Raw genomic sequence first — 20,999 nt, 5'->3', positions numbered from 1 at the left:
CCGCGGTCCGCTCTGCCGCTCACAGCAGCTTGAGCGTGTGGAGCGTCCTCGCCCCCCTCCCCTCCCCGCGGGGAGAGTGGGCATGGTCTGCCCGCCGTGATGGTTCGAACTAGCCAATGGGAGGCGGCGAGGCGCCCGCCGCGGCCAATGAGCCGGGGAGGAGGTGGTGCCAGCGGGGTAGGCTGCACCGCCCCCCGCTCGCATCCTCTCGGCGGTGCGAACGCGACCATTTTGCGGGGGGGATCGGCGAGCGGCGGCGACCGCGGCGGCGGCGGAGCGGTGACCGGGGGCGGGGGGGGCCGCGCGGCCCACGCAGAGGAGCGGGCGTCTCCCGCGGCTGGGCGCGGGCCGGCGGCGGCAGCGCCTGAGGGGGAAGAGGCGGCTCCGGAGGCGCGGCCTGAGGCGCTGGGCCCAGGGCTCCCGCTCGCTCCGGGGAGGGGACGGGCGACGCCGAGCCTGCACCAGGCGACCGTTTTTTTTTCCCTCCTTCCCCTCAGCGCTGGGCGACGTCCCCCGGGCCGGGCCCGAACCGCCGGGGAAAATGTCCAGGCCTGTCAGGTGAGTCCTTGGCGGAGCGCGGAGGCCCCGCTCCCGCCTCTCCTCCCACCCGCGGCGCCAGCGCTGCCTCCTTCCCTCCCTCCTCCCGGGCCCGGCCCCCGGCCGGCGGTGTAGGCCCTCCCGCCCGCCCCGCACCAGGCCTCGCCGCAGGCCGTGCCCGGGGAAGGGACAGCCCGAGGCGAGGCGGGCCGGGCCCGGCCGAGCCCCCGCGGGGCGGGGAGGAGGGGGCAGGCGTGCGGCGGGGTTCCCGCGGGGCGAGGGGCGGCTGCGTGGCCGTGGGGAGGAGAGCGTGCGCGGCGGAGGGGGCAGGGAGGCCGCGCGGCTGCAGCATGAGCCGTTTTCTGCTGTATTTTCCCACCCCCCCTCCGCTTTTTTTTTTTTTTTTTTTCCCGCCTCCCCCCCCCCCCCCCTTAGAACTTTCAATATTTATTCCTTCGCAAGGCGCCTTGCCGCTGGCCTGGCGCAGGGCGATGGGTTGGGAATGGGGGAGCGGGGAGGCGGCAGCGCGTTCCGCTGCGCCGTGCCGGGGGTGCGAAGAGGCGGCCTCGAGCAGAGGCTGCGTGTGCAGCGTCCCACATTTTTGTTGTAACGGGGGGTGTGTGTGTGTGTGGGGGGGAGAAGTGAATCCTTGCGATCTACCGCGACCCACTTCGTGCGGAGCGGGCGGGCGGGAGGCGGTGCTCGCCAGCAGGCCTCTGCCGCAGCCCCCTGCACCCCCTTTTTTTTTGGGGGGGGGGGGGGGGGGAAGGCGGCTGAGCAGACCACGCCGCGCGGGTTGGGGGAGGGGACACGCATGCAATGTGCTGTGACCAGCGAGGGTCTGGAGGAGAGGGGCTGTGCATGCGAGTTCAACCACGTTTAGGGGAGGAGTTGGGAGGAGCCGCCCCCTCTGGTGGGAACGGCGCTGAACACACGCCCTTCTCCTCCTCTCGCCTGGTAGCTAACTGCTCTCGCCGCGTCCCTTTCCCACTGGTGTTTCCCCCCCGCCTCGAGAGGGCTGATTTTAGGCCGTGGGGAGGAGGAGGAAGGAAACCGCGGGCCGTTTAGCTAAACGGGCTGTATTCTCCCCAACAGTAAAGGAGGTAGGTCGTGGTGTTCGTGTCTTTAGTTAAACAGTGTTGGACCTGGAGCGTGGAGGTGCAGGGGAATCTTAACTACGATGTTGAATCGTGATAACTTCAAAAATCTATGGCATGGAGAACTTGCCATCTATCTGAAGGTTTACTGGGGGGGGAGGAGTATATTCTTTTTTACTTTTCTCTGGAAAGTACTCAGAGAGTGAACTTATAGTTGAAATTGTCTTTATAGAAAAGGAAGAGGTTTCATAAGGTATTCTTTGAATGCACTGAAACTTTTTCATTCTCAAGATACTTTAACTGGTTGTACTTTTATTGCCAGTAAGCCTGATCTAGGGTGTGGATCCTAGGTATTTTGGATCTTTTGGAATAATAAATATGAAATTAATTGCGGCTATAAAACTTACGTATATACATTGATAGGTGATATCCTTTGTATATAAGTAACACCTCTAATACACGAGAGTTTAAAAAAATAAATGGAAACTGGGAGTACTTTGCGAAGTAGGGAGGTTTGGCACAGTGATTAGTGAAACAGTTGTTTTTCATAGCTCTTTTTTTGACCAATAGTGTCTTCCTGCATGCAAAGGTTAAGGGTAAATAGAGCTCGAAGTCCCAGTCTTAAGGAATCGTCTCGGGTCTGAAAGGTGGATTAATAGGACTGGGTATAGCCTGCTCTAAGGCATCAGGCTTTGGCCTTTTGCAAGGCAGGATGTTGGACTCGATGGACTAGTGGTCTGATCTTGAATGACAGTGCTTGTGTTCTGAAATACAGTGGTGATGTGTCTGTGCTGCTCAGGGTGACACTTCGGTGTGTTCTGCTGGTGATTTACTTGCCAGCACTGAAGTCTTGCTACAGGTAAGGAAAGTGTTGTATCTTTAAAGCATAGCTTCTAAGGTTTCTGGTGCTAAGTAACTCTGTAAGCAACCATTTCTAAAAAAATAATTAAAAAAAAAAAAGTCTACAATCCTGCAGTGTTGTGAAAGATCTGACTTGTCTTACCCTCAGTTGTCAGGCACTGGTCTACAGGAAAATTAAGTGCCAAAGTCCAGCAGGCTGTTAGTGGCAGAAGACCTTTTGGCACATGTCAGGAATAGATCTAGCAGTCTGCTATCTAGCTGTATTTAATAGCCCTTTCAGGGGAAGAATTGTAAATATTCAGTGGCTAGCACGTTATATTGCTCTACTAGGTAACAACTGGAGAACTCTCCTAATAGATTTAAATCCAAAACTTTTAAAACTGTATAAATTATATTTTTTTTCTGGATATCTTAGCTTATTGTTGGTAATATGGAAGTCTGGTGAAAGGTTCCTCATCAGAATAAGATTTAGTGTTGGAAAAGTTTTCCTTAATTCAGTGGTCTTTGAATTAATTTATTATGCCTGTTAGTTTCTAGTGAATATATGTGCGCTTAAAACACTGAACTTAATAAAATCCAACACCTGTCCCCAGTTTCTCTTCCACTTGTCAGTAGAAGACTGCCTTCAGACTGAGTCTGGTTGTTGAAGCCAGTTTTTTAAAGTTGTTAAGGAGCAGTAATAAAGTCCCAATATTTCCAGGCTTCACGTGCCTGGCACTTAGAGCCAAGTACCTTCTACTCAACTGAACTTCTCCTGGGTGGATAATGATGGTATCTGCGCTGTTGTAAAAAGTAAAGGAACTACAGTTGTTGAACCTCTGCATCTTGTGACTAACTCTTCTGAAGGACTGCGAAGAGCATTTGTAGCTTGTGGCTACATTATTATGTCCCTATCTCTTCTTGAATACAAATGAAATAAAACGTTTTGAGTCACTATTTTTATATACAGCATCAATTACTGTGTTGTAAGTAAGAATTTTGACTCTAAATTGGATGAAGCTTGCTTCTGCTTTCCCTCACTAGTTGCTTTCACTTGCTGGTGCTCCTTTCCTGCAGGCACTGCAAAATGAAATGGTGTGGGCAAGCATGGAAATCACAGGGGTTTTTGTTTGTTCATTTTAAGATTAAAGCCAGTTATGAATTGAGGTAGCTCAGCACTTCAAGTCTTTACGTACTTAAATTTTCTTTATTAGTAACTCTTGAATGCCGGTCTTGCATTGGCACTACAGTGGAAGGGTGGTCCTTTGAAATTGTACTTGCAGGAAAAAAAATATATTTATCTATTAAAGATAACTTGTTGCCAGTGTTGTGCCTGGACAATGTAAAGTATAAACGTTGTGATTCTGGAAAACTTCCATGGGGTAGCAGGAAAGCAACGCTTCCTTGGGGATTGGCGTTTAACTTGAGTAATAATGTGTGGTAGTGTCCAGAGATAAGCTATAGACGCTTTCCAGATAAGTAAAAAGATATGATCTTTGCTCTGAAAACTTTGAGTCTACAGAGAAACAGAGAGCAAGGTAGAGGTGCAATAAAAAAATCAAAATACCAGGAACAACACAGGTTGCAGAATTGATTTTTTTGTGTGTGTGTGTTCTAGGGTTTGGTTTTTTTCCCTCCTGCTCTGCATCAGAACATTTCTATACTGTATTTTAAAATCTTCTCAATTGTAGTTAGGTTCAAATAGAGAATGGGCACAAGGCTGCTTAAACTGTTGCTGCATAAATCATTTAATTGTTTTATGGAGTTTCAAGTCATGTGTATCCCTAAAAATTCTGCAGATACCATGAGCAGTGCCTAGTCTTACAGAAGTTTGGAGTTACACCAAGTCCAGACCCAAACAATGACCTCTGTAATTGGGAACCTCTAGTCGGTGAGTCTTGTCTGAGTACAGTTGTGCCAATTTTTAAATAGACTAACACCATAGTGACGTGTTTTTAGGTCCATAACTGTCACTAGGCTTCGATGTTTCAACTTCTGGTGCATAATTGTAAGTGAATGTTCATTTAAGGCCTCAATCTAGCACTGCGTATTTGTTTTGCACAACTTTGAAAATACCTGTAAGAAACATTTCCTATCTATCTTTTTTTCTTATCTATGTATAAAAAAGGCACCAAAGGGGAGCTTTTAATGGCGATATTTATTGATAACGTGTTGACCTCGAAGGGCACCGCCTTTCCCAACCGCAGTGAGAACCAGGAAGTGAAGCTGACTGCTCTGGCAGAGCCCTGCCAAGCCTTTCTGCTGAAGAAAGGTCCAGCACTTCTCACAAATGCTTAGTTTGATAGGTATATTGGTTAAATGCTGTAGTTAAAAACAAACAAACAAACAAAAAAATCTGAGTAACCCATTTAATCTGTCATTCGTTTTACCTGCCGTACTGTATAAGAGGCTAGGTTTTTACTTTTGCTGCTAATCATTTGACCTAAACATTCCTCTCCAGTGCATGAGGACATCAGTTACTAGCTTTTTGAAGACTGTTTAGCATTGCTTTTTAGGAGTATTTTTATTTTTTTTTAAACTTGGACTTTATCTGTGGATTTTAATGCTTGTGGAAATATCTGGGGATCTAAGCATTCCCTTTTAAAAAACCAGAAGCTTTCTAACTGGTTTTTAGTTTGTGTTCTGACATGTTGACTTACAAAGACAGAGCGTTTAGGGACCTCACTAGCTGGAAATGGGGTATACTGTACAACCCATATTCAGTTGTATAGGCATTCGGTGATCCTTTTAAATGTTAATATTGCTTTTCATCATTTCAAAATATCAGCTGGGTAGGCATCAAGTATGGGTTGTAAGAATTACTGTGCATTTCTGAGTTCTTATTAAATTACTTGAGTATTAGTTTGCTAAGTGAGTGCTTCCAGCGTAACGTGTTGATGGCTTACTAGATGAGTTACTCTTTATTCCAGAAATACTTGACTGACAGCTGTTACTAAAAAACTTATGCTATCAGGATGTCTCTCTACCTTTCCTCCCCCAGTTCCTTCTCACATGCACACTTTAAATGCTAAGCTGAATTAACAAGTAAGTTATCTTAAAATTTCAGTGCGTATTTTAAACCAGAATGAACAATATCCATCCCAGATGTCTACTAGACTGTCTTTTTATGCTCAATCTAACTGAATTTAACAAATAGTTTATTTTTATGTCTTGTTGCTTGCCTTAACATCTCCTAGTTTTTGCTAGTGGCAAAGAAATATTATTCATGGACAAAACCAACAATACTTTTTTTCTGACTCTTAACTCTAGTGAACTTACCTACTGTGTTTTTATCACCTTGGTGTAATAAAGCATGCAGTCTCTTTGCAAACTCATAGTTATTAAGCATTGCACATCAGTGCTGTTGACAGTTCTGAAGGAAAACATAAGTTGATCTAAATGGAGTGAATGATGAGTATAGAGCGAGGAGAATGGCAGATGCAAGAGCAGTTTGTGTGATGTTTCTGCCCCTGTGAGCTCTGGTTCTGTTGGGAAGACTTGCAAGTTTGTTTCTTCAGTAATATCAGTGTAGATATTCCTTCTTTCCTCCACCCTTCTCCTTGCCCTGCAAAATAAGATACAGCAAGCCAAACAGCCGTCTCTTGTTCTCTTCTGCCATAGTTATTTACTTTCTAGCTGAAAACATAGGGTACGGTGCTTAGAAAGAGGAAGTGTTTTCCTTAGGGACAATGTTTGTCGTTAATGTTTTATTTGACTTGACTGTGTTAGGTTTTCAGTACCTGATTTAATATGGATTTCTGACTGAAAAAAGCAAGATGAAGCTGTGTATGACCAACTTACTACAAGGTGGCAATACTGCAATTTCCGTCTTGCTTGTTAGAAAAGTGACATCAGAAACCATTGTTTTACAAAGCTGCTAGAACAGAATACATGGCAATTCTACTTCCCCGCCCCCCCCCCCCCCTTGTTTATGCTTTTAGAGGACAAAACCTGATACTTAAAACCAAATCAAACATCTTATTTATAACTTTATTGTTCTTCACATGTTTGTGGGAATAAAATTAATGTTTTCACATGTGAGATGGGTTGGGAGGCAATCTTCAGGAAGACTACCTGTTGGAACAGGAATTTGAGTCCCCGGACAGTAGGCCATAACAAGCCTTGCCAGTAGTTGTGTTCCTAAACTGGAATTTTACCATATTCGGACTGCGAGCGAGCGAGCGAGCGCTGCTCTGTAGCACGTTGCCGTTGTACTTTGTTCCACTCACGCGTACTCTGAAGCTTGGATGGGATTCAACCTGTAGAAATCTAATGTCTGGTCTTGCTTTCCTCTTGTTTGCTTGTTTGGGGTTTTTTTTGATGGGTTGGGGGGTTTTGGGTTTTTTTTTTTAAGAGGCTTGGTGCAGGGTTGAAATAAAATAACTTTGCTCCTTCATCTTTTGAAGGCTGCTGCTGTGAGCCGTGAATAGAGGTACTTGTGCAGGAGGGCCACTTATAATTGATCTCAAATGGATCAACAGCCAGAACACAACAATGACTTTTGGTGTATCTTTCAACTACACAGTCTTATCAGCAATGCAAGGTGTTAATCACAAAGCGCAGTTCAGTTATGGGAACTGGATGGGAAATCCAGCAGCCGCGCTCTGCGGAGCAGGAGAGGGGAAGGGCGTCGTGGCTCGTGCGCTGGATGGAGCCTGTCTTGGCTTCTCTTTGCGGTGGTCCTCAGTCTGATGCTGGGTAGGTCGCTTATTCTGTCTCTTGCCTGACTTTTCTAGCTGTGGAGTTGAGCTCACGTGATGGTTACTGCAAAATCAAGTTCATCGTTGGCTTTGGGTCAAAGGGAATGTAAAAAGTGTGTGTGGAGGGCTGTCTGAATCTTGGTGCCTTCTTCAGCTGTGCCTCCTCCCATTGCATGTCAGCCAGCAGAGGTGGGTGTTTGGAGTCTGAGTTTGACTGAGGTGTTACCAGCTAGAACTCAAATATAATTCAATTACGTAGCTGTCGTGGTTCACTCAAGTAGCTGTATTACAAGGCAGTTATGTCTTGTCAATAAAGCAGTTGGGATAGGTGCTGAGAAAATAGCTAACAATTATGTATATTTTGGTTTTTAAGTTTCGGTAAGTTAGAGAAACAGATCTAATTTTGTTGGCAAGTGAGGCATTAGTGTCAGTAACAGCTGCTTGTGTAGTTTAACTAATTTTGTCTAGAATTGGCCATTGCATTTGCACTGTTAAATGGTATCTCGTTGCCTGTGCTACTTTCAGTTTGGTTAGAGAGCAGAGAAGGTGCTGCTGAGGTAAAGAAAGTATGGGTTCGTGCTCATTCACTGTCCAGAAACATAGGTTGGGTGAAATGCATATTTTCTTTCATTGTTGTGCTTAGTGATACAGATAAGTATTGTAACAGCTGTCTTACATCTTGTTAGAGCATCAAAGTAACTAATTGAGAAAGCTCCGAGAAGTCCCTGGTGAAAACTTAAAATGTGTTAGAAACAGGGATCACATGGGAAAACAAAAATGTTGAGGAGAAAGTATGAGAGCAAGCATGATCATACTGAGCTGTGAGAAGCAGAAATTCAAAAAAGAGCAGTTTGGAAATGTTCATCTAATTCATCATCATACTTGTGTACTTATTTAAGGCTAGGATTCCAGATATAAAACATCACAGCTTTGAGACAGGGTGTTAGGGGGAGCTCTGGCTTAAAGCTCAGGCTGATGCATTCTGTAAATGCATCTTTAGTCTTGGGGTGCAGATACTGCTTTGAAACAGTGCTTTCAGTACTATAGTGGTATATAATGATAGATACACAGCTTTAATAATGAAAGAACCACGTAGCATAGGTTAAGATGGCTCTTCCTCACTGAAGTCATGAGGTGTAAGAGAGTGCGACTTATCAAAAAGCACTTTCAGATTCTGAGGGTGTAATCCAGTCTATTATAATGACTCCTCAGGAAAATGCGAGAATATACTGTGTGTTCATTTCTGACTTCCAAGGTGTAGGTGGTTTATTTATGAGAGTTTTCTTGGGATGTTTTGGGGCTACAAGTCCTGCACTGGAAGCAAGGATATGGCACTTTCTTGTTACTTGAAGAAAGCTTTTGTATGTCTGAGATTATGAATTGCTAATTTTTTTTTTTTTTTTTTTCCCCCCTGCTTTTTAACAGGAACAGGAAGGTGGTCGATTACTCCCAGTTTCAGGAATCAGATGATGCTGGTAAATGACTTTTTTCTTAACAATATAATCTTGGGCTAGAGCAGTTCATTTATTGCTTTGCATATTAATTGCTTTGCTTCTAGTCTCATCTTAAATTCTAAGGAGTTTCTGCTCTTCACAGTCTCTGAACTGTTAATCAGTATTTGAAAATATAATGATTCTCATATGTTTTGTATTAAACAAACAATGGTGATAGAAATCTTATTATTTAATGCTTGTATTGTTGTAGCGCCTTGAGGCTGTTGGCAGCAACTGTCTTCCTTGGTCTATGTTATGGTCTGTGGCAGAATCTCCCTGATGCCACTCTTTTTCTACAGTAAAATATGTTTTCAATTTATTTTACTGGACTCTAGTTAATCCCATAATATCAGGCATTTTTGTGAATTGCATCTAAAAAAAAAATCTTTATGTTCTGTGTGAATTAACAAAGTCTTTCTGGAAGCCATAGGGAATATGTTTTGTGTTCTTAGAAAATAGGCATATTGCTACTGTTTGCTAAGTGAGGTTGCACTGATAATTATTGGAAACAAATATGTGTAGTTCTTAATTGCAGTCCTGTTACATTGTATAAGGTATTGTGTAATAGTTGAAAAAGTTACACCGTGAACTACTACATAACAACATACTTTTTCCCATCATAGGACAGTAAATAAAGTGTTTGCTGTTAAAAGCATGTAGAAATAGGTATGGATGTTAACTTTTAATAGGTTTGCATAATAACTCTGTTTCTGACTAGCTGTAAAATGAGATACTGTGTCCTCTTGTGAGGTTTTTTTCTATGTTTCCTAATACTCCTGTGTCAGACTTGATTGTGTGCAACATTTTTATTGTGCTGTTGGCAGAAGAAAAGGTAAATCACTAGTTTAAGACAGGACTTTGCTTCTATAAAGTTTTGTTTGAAGCTTTGTGATTTTTTTTTTTTTTGAAGGGCTTCTTTTTGATGTGCATGAAATGGTCAGTTTAAGTTATAGCTGAGGAAGTCAGTTTGCTGGGAACTAGGAGTTTGATTCAAAACCATTTTGTACTGTCCCGTCCAGATGAAGATTATGGAAGAGATTCAGGTCCCCCATCCAAGAAAATCCGTTCGTCTCCCCGGGAGGCTAAAAATAAGAGGCGATCTGGGAAGAATTCTCAGGAGGACAGGTAAAAGAAGCACTTCATCTCTTACAAACATGTCTCCAAACCATGCCCTGTATGTGAGGAGTGGTATCTTCTAAAGAGGGATGGTTATAAGTGGAATTCAAGGCCTGCAGTGTGAGATACAGAGCTCTCAGTCACAAAGCTTGCATAACCAGCTTGGACGTTGAGGTGGTTCTTTCTTATCCGAGTAGACAGAGAAATCATGTGTAAAGTACTTGTCACTAGTACTTCATCGTTAAAATAGCTTTCCAGAGCTAGACAGTTGGAATGGGAAGGAATGTGATCCGAATTACAAAAATTGGCAACTAGTGCAATTATCCAGGTAAGGTGGTGACAAGATGCATTTAATTTTCCGTGGTTTTTTCGGTATGCTCAGAGCATTCCTGTGGTTAAAGATTAAATGGGATGGTACAGTGGCAGTTAGGAGTAGGGGCCATTTGTTAGTTTTGTGGGTCTTTGTTTCTCATTTCTGGTTTTGTGTAATTCAGAAACAAAGTAACTTGTTTTGATAACGGAGTTGGTGCAGCAGTGTGAAAGGACTCGGCTCTAAGTGACGCCCTACTGAATAGTGAAAGCCTTTCCAGTAGCGTGAAGGTATCTTCCTTTTTACAATAACTATGGTCAGCAAATGATTGCCATAAGACCTGTTAAGTCAATTGGCTGCTTTCATGACAGACATCAGCTTCGGGCATGGAGGTTCTGCCAGCTGGTTCTTGCTCTGTAAGCCCGAGGTGTTTCTTTATTCCGTTGCGCTGTTTGCTGGAATATAGGTAACTTCCCAGCAGGTCTGCGGAAGAGGCTTCCCCTCGTGCGCCTGTTCTGTAAGTTGAAAGCTGAATGTAGGCATGGGAGTATTTGCGTGGTCCACCTGCTATTGTGAACTGAGAGGGAGAGACTATTTTCAGCCTGGCAAATGCCTGTAACACCTGAAATAAAAAATTTAATGGGTATAACATAAAAAGAAATTGGGCTAGACAGCTCCCAAAGCAACTAAATAGTTCACCTTGATGTCCTATTAGCTTTCAGGATTTTTAAGTGTGTAAGAACATTTCTGTGGGTCACAAACATTGGAGAGCACTTGCATCTAAAACAAACTCCTGTATTTAAGTGATTGAAATCCACAGCTGTCTGTATAAGACTGAAAACATATGGCCTGAGAGACTGTAATGTGACAAGTTACCTAAACCATGACTATGAGAGTTCTTGAGAAGTAGTGTGTGTCAGCTCCAACTGCCAAATCTGAAAGTAGCAAAAGTTTGATCTGTTGTATTTCTTGACCTTGGCAAACTCTGCAGTTCAGCCATTCCTGCAGCGTATGTTGTACATCAGTGGCCCTCAACAGAGTATTCACCATTCCTGTTTAAAGCACTTGTTCACTCTGATTGGAGTGCGTGTTCTTACATGAGGGAAGGCAAACCCCTTCCAGACAGTGGTAATGACTAATGATGGGGGGCTGGAGAAGGATGGAACATTAGTACCTGCTTGATGGAGATACCCTTTGGTGAGGATTGAAACCACTAGAAGGGAGCGGTGAAACTCTATCAGAGATCAGATAATTTGAGAGATTGTAGACCAAATGTGTGTTGGCTAAGTGCTATCTGTACAGAGAATGGAAGAGTCCAGAGAAAACAATGACATAAAGACAAGTGATGACTATAAATCTATTCGGAGTAAAACTTTATTCTGTTTAGAAAGCCATGCATTAGCATATAAAGTTTAAAAATTCTAACTGTAAAATGGAAGACATCTGGATCATTGGTAGGTTTCAGAGTGAAGTGCGTGGTTCATCTCAACCTTATTATTTCCTGGTTGATTCACTTAATTCCATGTAAGTTTGTGATTCAGAGTTTGAACATTATCTTTCCAACCATGATAACTACATATACAGCTGGGTAATCCTGAAGTATAACGTGGTAATGTCCAGGAAAAGTGCATATTCCCAGCCTAGAGATCAGTTTGCTCTCTGAAAATTGCTATTTTGCATACAGCAGTGACTGAAACCAAAGTTTAAACAGCAGTCAAACCCTGTCTGTCTTTAATTTTCAGTGAGGATTCAGAAGAAAAAGATGTGAAGACTAAGAAGGATGATTCACACTCAGCAGGTAACTAACTACATTGTACTGAGAGTGTATCTTCAAAATAAAGACCAGTTTGTAAGTTACAGGAGTAGGATTAGACATAAGAAAGAAATTGTTCTGACTAGAGAAGCATACACTCTTCTAAAAGACTTATCTTAAGCTGGATGCTGTTTCCACTGCTGGTGCTTCCGGCCCTGGTTTGTGGTAACATATTTCTTTGTGTAATATGATGCTGCTATAAAGTTTGTCTTCACAGGTAGATAGATGTATGTTAATCTCTTCCCTGTAGTTCTTGCCTATATTTCAGAAGAATACAAGAAACCTCATTCCTACCTTTTCTTTCCAGATGAAGATTTTGGTAGTGAAGATGATGACTTAGGAGCAGATGATGGCAAAGCTGACAGTGATTATGAGAGCTCTCAAAAAAGCAAAAAAGGAAAAAAGGCTAAACCAGAAAAGAATAAGAGAGCAGCCTCCAAATCCAGGAAAAGGCCTGCAGGTAAGGAGAGGAAGAAAGAAAAAAAAAGGTCTGCTAGTCTTTGCAGTGAAAGATACTGCACAGGATCATTGTTGGGTGACTGCAGAAATGTGCTTGTTAGGTTGAATGTGACTGTGTTCTCGCAGCTCAGTTATTCAACGAGTGTCTTGATTACCTTTCTTGTGAATGACTTGACCTTTGTCTTGCCCACATGCTACCTCAAGACGGTTAGGTGGTCTGTATTCTGTACCTTCATTGTAACTTGGTGACTTTTGCTGCAGAGGACAGTGAGGACGAGAAAGAAGACCACAAAAATGTGCGTCAGCAACGACAGGCAGCATCCAAAGCAGCTTCTAAACAACGAGAGATGCTTATGGATGATGTGGGTAGTGAGGAGGAAGAGCAAGAGGATGATGAGGCACAGTTCCAGGAGAGTGAGTAAATGGGATTGTAAAAAGTTAAAATCAATGTGACATGGTTTAGTACCAGACAGTGAGTTTATGGGTTTGACTAGACAGCAAAGGGAACAGTTTACTTTTTGGTTGTGAAGACATAAGTTGTCCTTCTTAGTAACTTATTTATTACTGCGTATCTGTCCCAACAGACCAAGCTTACATTTTTCACACCTAGAACTTTAGTTCGATGTTTGCAGCAAAGATGTATGTGTCTTTATAAGTAGCCCTAAAGGATTATTGTAAAGTCCTTAGTGCTTTTTCCTGCTTCTTGCTATCCCATTGGTTTTGAGGCACTGATGCTACTTTCAGATGATGTAAAAGTAATTTATCCTTGATTGATCAAAGTAGGACAGTTTGCTTTGTAAGAAGAGATGGGTTCAGCTGGTAATGAACTGCAGTAAGTTCCTGAAATACTGAGTGCAGACGTAATTTCAGAATGGAGTAAGAGTCCCATTGAAAAGATGATCTAACTTCTTTCCGTCGAGAGATTCTCTTTATTTTGAGATTGGTTACTTATTAAGGAGATAGAGCACATTTTGAGGACCTTGGAACACTTGCCTGTTTTGTCATACTAGTGCTTTATCCCTGTGAGTGTAAAATCTTCTGCTATGGCAAATTTCTTTAGCACAGCAGATAGGTGGAAGCTTGTAAGGTCATAGAGCCCTAGTTACCTGTCTCTGCAGTTTAACTGACAGATCTCTCAGCTGTATCTTCTGCTCCCTTTTGTCCCAAAACTTAAATTTCTTTGTGCTTTCAGCAGATTCAGGAAGTGATGAAGACTTCCTCATGGAAGATGATGATGATAGTGACTATGGCAGTTCAAAAAAGAAAAATAAGAAGGTCTCCAAGAAATCCAAGCCAGAGAGGAAAGAAAAGAAAATGCCAAAGCCCAGGCTAAAGGCTACAGGTGAGTCTATGCAAAGAAAGGTACGCGGTTTGCTTTGGAGGCTAGTATTTTCTGTTTCTGCTATAGAAGACTTGGTAGAAATCTTGAGGTGAGTAGGCATTCACGTATAATGTTGAAGGGCTAATTCATGTAACGTGTGTCTTGTCAGCAAAAACTGCACAGATTGCAAAACCCTTCCCTGTTGAGATGCTGCAGTCTGACTTTCTGTGTGTCGTAGCCAAATGATATAATTTGTGGGTTTGTCTGGGACTCGTGGACTTTGTGATGTTTTCAGGGTGGAGGAAGGTGGAGAAATCTGAACCACAAGAAAACGTGATGGATTTCTGCAGGAGGTTCTAAAATCATAGTTTGACAAGAGGCTAGCTATGTTAGTTTATGATGTCATATCCAGTAATTAGTAGGACTTGCAATTAAATAGTTTTTAAATCTTGTTAGCTAACATTTCAGTTCAGCTTTACTAATATGGAGTGCAAAAACCTCTGTGTGTGTGGTATGGTCAAAGCAAAATGAAACCTGCTACTGAAGTGTCTCGTAAATCCTGTTTATGTAAAGCCATATGACTTTTTTGTCTTTGTTGCTGATCATAACTTTTATAAGCTTTTTCTTTTTTCAGTGACCCCCAGTCCAGTGAAAGGCAAAGGGAAGGCAGGCCGCCCCACAGCTTCCAAGGCAACAAAAGAAAAGACCCCATCCCCCAAAGAAGAGGATGAAGAGCCTGAAAGTCCCCCAGAAAAGAAAAAATCAGCCAGCCCTCCACCAGAGAAGTCGGGGGATGAGGGATCTGAAGATGAAGCACCCTCTGGTGAAGATTAAATGGCAGTTGAGGAAATCTTTGTTTAAAAAAAAAAAAAGCAAAAAAAGAAAAAGGAAAAGAAAACATACTTAGGGGTAGAACACGGTTTTGGCTGTGGCTTGACTCATGGGCTTTGAATGCTGTCTTTACTTTCAGCTGTTTAATACAGTGTATCCTTTTTTTAATAAGAGGAAACCCTTATACAGTAATATTTTGAAGTCAATGTTCTCTGTTGGCCATTCCGTTCTCCCTCCCCCACCAAATCTGAAAGCCATTTGAGACAAATTAACAGACCATTTAAATATATATTTTTTTCAAGGGATACTGCAGTTGTGAAGCAATAAGGTTTGAGACTGATACGTGGAAACCATACTTACAAATCGTTAAATAGAATAGATTTCCCACTCCTGGTAAGAGTTCTTTAAAACTATTATTCTTTATTTGAATATGTGGAAAAAAATGAACCTATGCTTTAACAGACTTTTGTTGATACAAGTTCACTCTCAGAAAAAATGTAGTTGATATGAATTCCAATTGAGGAAGAGGAAACACGGGGAGGAAACCTGTGTTTCTTGGATTCAGGCACGTTTTTCATGGAAAGCAATCAAGAGACTTGTAGACGGTCTACTGTCTTTTATTTAGAAAAGACCCTTCAATTAGGATGCGAGATCTTTTGTCTTTGCTGGATAGAATACTATTCTGCTTTAGGCAAATTGCAGTCCATTCTATACAAATTCAGATACACAACCTACAAGCTTCTCACATCCATTAACTATTTTATTTCTTCCAAGGTTGGCTATAGATGGGCAGAATAGGGAAGAGAAATTGAAAACCATTTTTAAAACTCTGGTTTCCATTTGGTATTGTGGAAAATGTCTTTAAAGTTTTTCCAAGGAAAAAGATTAATGGGTAGCGTAAACCTAAATTCTTTAGCTTTTGGGGCGAGGGATGTCCTTTTATAAATGTGAAGCAAAGGATTCCTGTAATGCTCTGGTCAGTCTCGGATCCCATGAGTCACGCTTAAGTGTTTCTCTTCTCTCCCTCCATCTGTCCTCAGAAAGGCAATGTAGTCATACCTCTCAGCCTCCAGCTACAGTGTTGGACAGCAGACTTCCATCGATAGTGAACATCACCACGAAACCACTTCCATTTCTTCATCCTTCCATCCTACAGTGTGGGAGGCTTTGCTCCCGCAGCGACATGTCTGCTTCTAGCTGTTGGTCATCATTCTGCTCCCTAAGCCTAACGAGCGCTGAGTAGGGAACTGTGTTCAAGGATGAAGCTGGGAGGAAGTGGAGTCTGGAAGCAGTGTAGCAGGGCTATCGTTTTATTATAAAAGCAGGATGTCCCTCTAAATGCAAGACACTTGAGATGTGTGTGGTGGCATTTTAATGTGTTTTTATCAAAGCAGCCATATCCTTTTTTTAAACTTTAATTAAAGTACCCAAGCCTTGGTTTTCAAACCCTAATACAGAGGTTGCTGCCATGTTTGTTGGTGGAAATATTGAAAACTGGACCTGCCATTTTTCTTCCTCTCTTTTTTTCTTTTTTTCTTAAACCCTTTGTGCTTTCTGTATGTTGCTCACAGTTATCTTATAGCTGACAAGCTTTGCTTCTTTTTTTTGTCACAGAACTACACATTTTGTAACCAGCCTCTTGAAGGTAACATAAGGCAGCTAATTAGTTGGATTTCTGGTGCACGTGCTACCAGGTTTTTAATCCTGTTTGGATTTTAGAGAGCTTTTAGATGTGATACACTAATATGACCAGGAAGGACACTTGGCTGAATGGCATAGGGAGCCTGAAGATGCTGAGCACAGTGTGGAGCCTAAAATGTGGAACGGAATATTAATATAACAGCCGAGTGATTGTCTTGTGTGATTCATAGCCATGGATTTTTCTGAGGCTGGTAAATTACTTTACCTTGGCTTATAAAAATTTAAGTTCTCTAACATTCTTTACTATAATGAAACTACTGTTGCCGTTACAATAAAGATGATCGGTGTTTCCATTGTAAATCTTTTTAAGTGGTTTAATTTTGCAGAACAGCTTAAGGCTGGAGTCTTGAAAAAGAAGTGAATGTAATCCCCTCTCCTCTCCCACACCTCGTCCCACCTTCCAGATTTCTGGGAGAGCAGAGTCTCTTGCATTCCCTCCACGCCTAGTCTGGTGCTTCTTGGGTAATACGGGAAAACAAATGGCCAAGTTTTAAAAAACGTTTGGATTAAATTTGGGGGTAGCATACACTTTTGTGAATGTCTGGTCCACATAGTTGATCCCCTTCAGTCCAGACTATGTTTCAAGCTATTCTTGTCTCTTGGGTTTTTTTGGTATTAAAATGAACAAGGATTACTTAAACGTAGAATACCTCTAGCTGATCTGGTCAAACAGCTGTTTCCTTACCCGCTAGACCAGATTTTTTTTTGAAGAGAGTATTTTGTAAGTTCCACTTAAAATATATTTTTGGGTTTTTTTCTAACACAGTTAACTGAAGTTAAGGCTGTGAAAAATACGGTTCCATTGTTCTTGGTTCAGGTTTTGGACTGGATTATTTTATGCCTGGCAATTTTGGCCCTTTATCTTACAAAACTGTTCTGCTTTCTCATTTGTTCATCTCTCATGGCTGTTACAGGCTGCATGATACTTATTTTTGAGTTTGTCACAACCCAAACACTATGTAAATCCTGCACTACTACTGGGATTTTGTAACTTTTTCTATATCTTACGGTTTTGCTGATTTGTGCAAACACTAAGCCCTAACGGTCTCTTGGTTACTCTGTTAGAAATACAGCAGTTTACATTTTTACAGATAGAAGAAAATTGCGAAGGTTAATACTTTTTTTAATTTTATTTTTTTTGGTACACATTTTTCAGTAGCAGCAGACTTAACATTTTTAAATGTCCTTTTTAATTGTATTAAGCATTCTGATTTCTTGAAGGAAAGCTGTAAAAATGCCTTTCTTTAGGAGCATGAATAGTTCTTCACGGAGCAGAAAGTTTCATTCACAGAAGAAGGCTTTGAAAAGATTGTCTTCTGTTACACAGCTGTAGTTTCGGAGCCTTTGCAGAGAGGTAAATGGATTTATTCCAAAATTCAGTTAATCTAGTGCTCTGCCCTGGTCTTACTCTTAAAATGGTAGTTCATAACTAACTTCCATTATATATCCTTTTGTACGTTCTGTTTCTGAATCCACACCACCACATTCAGTTTTGCAGTTATATGCCAATAGTACTGCCTTTAACTGGCCACAAGGCTTGATCAGTAAAAATCTGCGATTTCAGGTGGAATTTCATACTAAAGATGATTTGCTTCAGTTTCTGTTTGATCAGCATGAGAATGCCAAACATGCCAAGCTAAATGGGTTTCAGAATGGATTGTGGGTGAGAGCAAGACTTAGAAATGGGGCAGCCAAGAAGGTTTTAATTTTGTTGTTTTAACTTCATCAAAGCAGAATTGTGTGTGGGGAGAGAAGCGGCACACCTGGGTGACTTCTGCTAGGGAACCTCACCAATGCCAGGTAATGGTCTGAGCGTGCTCAGCTCCTGTGCCACCACACAGCCGCGTCCGCAGGTGATGGACTACCACGGCAGTGGCAGAAGATGCGCTTGAATTCCTTTATTTCTTTTTTCTTTTTTTTTTTTTTTTTTTTTTCCCCTCCGCTGGTGATGGTCACAAAGGTACAATAGACACTGAGGCACCCAGGTTAAGGAGGGAGGGAAGTAAACTGTAACATGCTGGAAGCTTTTGAGCTGTAGAAACTGGTGCTTTGCTTTATGTAATTTGTTTGTGAAGTGTTTATTTTTATAACAGATCATATTGTTGAACACATGGTTCTTAAAAACTACAAACTGATCCATGAGTTTAATATTTGAGAAGTGGACGTTCATCTGTTGGGGGAGGCAGGATATGAAAATGTAAGCAGATAGATATTTAAAGGGGCACTGTCACAAAATAGCTGCTGACATACAGGATATGTTAGTTTGGGTTGGGGGGGGGTCACATCTATATGTGGAAATTATGTATTCTATATGTATATGATCAAATAGAAAATTTTCCCTGAACTTTGAATATTTTCCTACAGTTTTGGGAGGTTTAAATGCAAGTTCTGCTAATGAAACCAGGAAGCAAAACTAACTGTTCTGCTCTTACTGTCCAAGATCAGGTTTTTTTCAAGTATTATGAGGAATATCAGAGCTCTGAAAGATGACAGTGTCCTTTCGAGACCTCCCCAAATCAAGTGTATCCTCGTTTTAGACTTCCCACTTCAGTAGGTGACTGGCATTTGAATGTCTTTTCATTGAACTCTTTCTATTAAAAACAAAACACAAATATTTCTTAAGTCTAGTCCAGTTCTCACCATGTGCTGACTCTTGTGTATCAACCACTATTGGAAGCGACTCTCTAGACTGCCTGCCCCCTCCAGCCGCGGTGAATCGAGTGGGTCCATCGGTCTGAGCATGCTCAGTGTGACTGCAAAACACCATTGTGCATATGCTTTGTATATTGGGGCAAGGGTTTTTTATATATATATTTTGGGAGGGGTAGTGGGTGGGATGGAGAAATACTCAATCAGCTTAAGCCAGAATAATGTGTGTAAAAGCCCCTGAAGTATTTTGTGTGTGAGTGCGCGGGTGTGAGTGCGCGCATGGGAGTGTCTGACATCTTATTCCCTTTGTGTTCTGAAGATTTGTGAGTTTTACTTTTTTTTTTTTTTCCTGCAGAAGCAATTGTTACAAAAAATTGTAAATAAGAGCTACATAATTTTTGTTTAACCATGAACATCATGTCACAGCAAACCCTGAATAATCACTTTGAAGGTAGAGGAGGAGACTCCAGGTAGGGCCTTGGGCCTTTGGCTATCAGCAAGGCATCATTCTATGGTATGCAGTGAATATTTGTCTTGAGTATTTGCAAACCCCTGTTGAGCTTTTCTAAAAATCAGGCTCTTTGCAGTTCCCCTCCCCATCCCTTTTAATTTTTTTTTTTTTTTTTTTTTTTTTTTTTTTTTAAATCTCAAGAGCGGACAGAAAAAGGGGCAGCTGCAAAGCGTGTTCAGTGCTGCTGGCCCCTGCTCGGGGGGTGTGTGCAGACGTGGCTGTCATCACTGGGCCCGACGGGGTTGGCGACTCTTGCAATACCTTGACAATACTGAGATCTACCGCATGGTACTAGGAGTTAAGTCTGAATGTAACATTAATGCTTTATTTAAAATAAAAACAACACTTTTTTTTTTAAGGGGTTGAAGTGAACATGACTGTTGACCATGTTCGTGAATTTATAGATGCAACATTCATTGGTAGAATTGTGTGATGGTCTTTTGTGCTACTTAATTTTACATATTCCAGTCTCTGTATGTACCTGCAAAGAAAGAAAAAAAAAAATAACAAAACCCTGCTTTGCTTTTATTGAAAGGGTTCCCAGGACTGCATACCTGCTCCTGAGCTCTGTTTTAAGTATGTGTATCCTTCGCTTGTATTTTGTATTAAAAAAAAACACAAGGAAAAAGAACCCTTTATTGTTCAGCATGTTGGAATTGTGTCCCCTCTTTTATTTTTCTCCTTTTTGGAATATATTAAGCAACTCATTCTTCTGTATCTTTTATTTTCTTTTGTAAACTTTTTGGTTTTGTTTAAAAATGGCTTTATAAAAGGGCTTTTATAACCCGTAAACATGACTTGTGTAGTTTTTCTGCTATTCAAAAGTATTCTTCTACGATTGCTTTTTTGTTTTGTGAATGATAGTGAGCTGGAAAAACGTGTTCACCTTTCATGATGTCTGATGGTTTGGGGATTAATTCCTTTGCAGAGCTCGTGCATTCTCTGAGGAGGGGAAGTCAGGTTTTGGCCAGAACAGTTTTGGGAAGTACAACCTTCCCATTACTACCTATGAATTAAGGGGAAGATTTAAAGAATTAAGTCATATTGGCTGTAAAGAACATAATCCTTGGTTTGACAGGCTCTTCCGTGAGAGTTGTGAGTTGAGGTTTTCAGGCTCCAAACCAATTACAGAAAGCGAGGATGGAGAGCCAAAGCCTTTTACTTGTCACGCCTCCACGAGCTTTCCCTCAGCAGTCGATAACCTTTCTATTTTGTCATACGTGTCCCAGCAGTGACAGAAAATGCTGCCTGTTGCCTGTGGGCACCCTCTGAGTGAGGGTGACCGTTCCTCGGGAGCCCGTGGGAAACCCCCGGCGGCGGGTCGCCGTTCCCGGTGCAGAGGAATCGAGGCGGGTGCAGGTCGCTTTCTCCCAGCGCTGTCCCGTGCGCGGAGAAGGTGCCACACAGCGGGTTGGCGCTTGGACGAGCCCGGTCCCGGCGGATCCCGGCCCGTTGCCCGCGGGCTCGGTGCTGCCGCCCGGCCGGTCCCGGGTCCGCGCTGTGCCGGCAGGGGGCGCCGCGCCCCCGGGGTGAGGCGGGAACCGCCGCGGCCTTTGCCCGGTGTCAGTGGCGTCCTCGGCGCGAGAAGCGCTCAGATTTGGGCTCAAGCTCGTGTTTTGCT

General features: G+C 42.4%; 1 protein-coding gene across 2 annotated transcripts; it reads left to right on the top strand.

The window, feature by feature from the left end:
- The first annotated feature begins 247 nt into the window (after positions 1-247).
- Positions 248-20,170, top strand: NUCKS1 (nuclear casein kinase and cyclin dependent kinase substrate 1). Of its 2 annotated transcripts, none has more exons than XM_074850623.1 (8): positions 248-558; positions 8,600-8,649; positions 9,687-9,792; positions 11,836-11,891; positions 12,214-12,366; positions 12,627-12,779; positions 13,558-13,707; positions 14,321-20,170. In XM_074850623.1, the coding sequence occupies exons 1-8, from the start codon at positions 542-544 to the stop codon at positions 14,518-14,520; spliced, it is 885 nt and encodes a 294-aa protein (XP_074706724.1). In that variant the 5' UTR covers positions 248-541; the 3' UTR covers positions 14,521-20,170. The 2 variants fall into 2 exon arrangements, with proteins under 2 accessions (XP_074706724.1, XP_074706725.1); XM_074850624.1 differs by having other exon boundaries at positions 251-558; positions 13,561-13,707.
- The last annotated feature ends 829 nt before the right edge of the window (positions 20,171-20,999 follow it).

Source organism: Strix aluco, chromosome 25 (genome assembly GCF_031877795.1).
Source record: "Strix aluco isolate bStrAlu1 chromosome 25, bStrAlu1.hap1, whole genome shotgun sequence".
NCBI classification, from domain to species: domain Eukaryota; kingdom Metazoa; phylum Chordata; class Aves; order Strigiformes; family Strigidae; genus Strix; species Strix aluco.
The sequence above is the reverse complement of the archived record's forward strand: the minus strand, read 5'-3'. Positions and strand labels throughout refer to the sequence as shown.

Bases quoted from the DNA above. Each gene is read 5' to 3' on its own strand.
- NUCKS1 (XM_074850623.1), top strand. The intron at 8,650-9,686 runs GTAAATGACTTT...TGTCCCGTCCAG, and splicing joins TCAGGAATCAGATGATGCTG to ATGAAGATTATGGAAGAGAT. The intron at 12,367-12,626 runs GTAAGGAGAGGA...CTTTTGCTGCAG, and splicing joins ATCCAGGAAAAGGCCTGCAG to AGGACAGTGAGGACGAGAAA.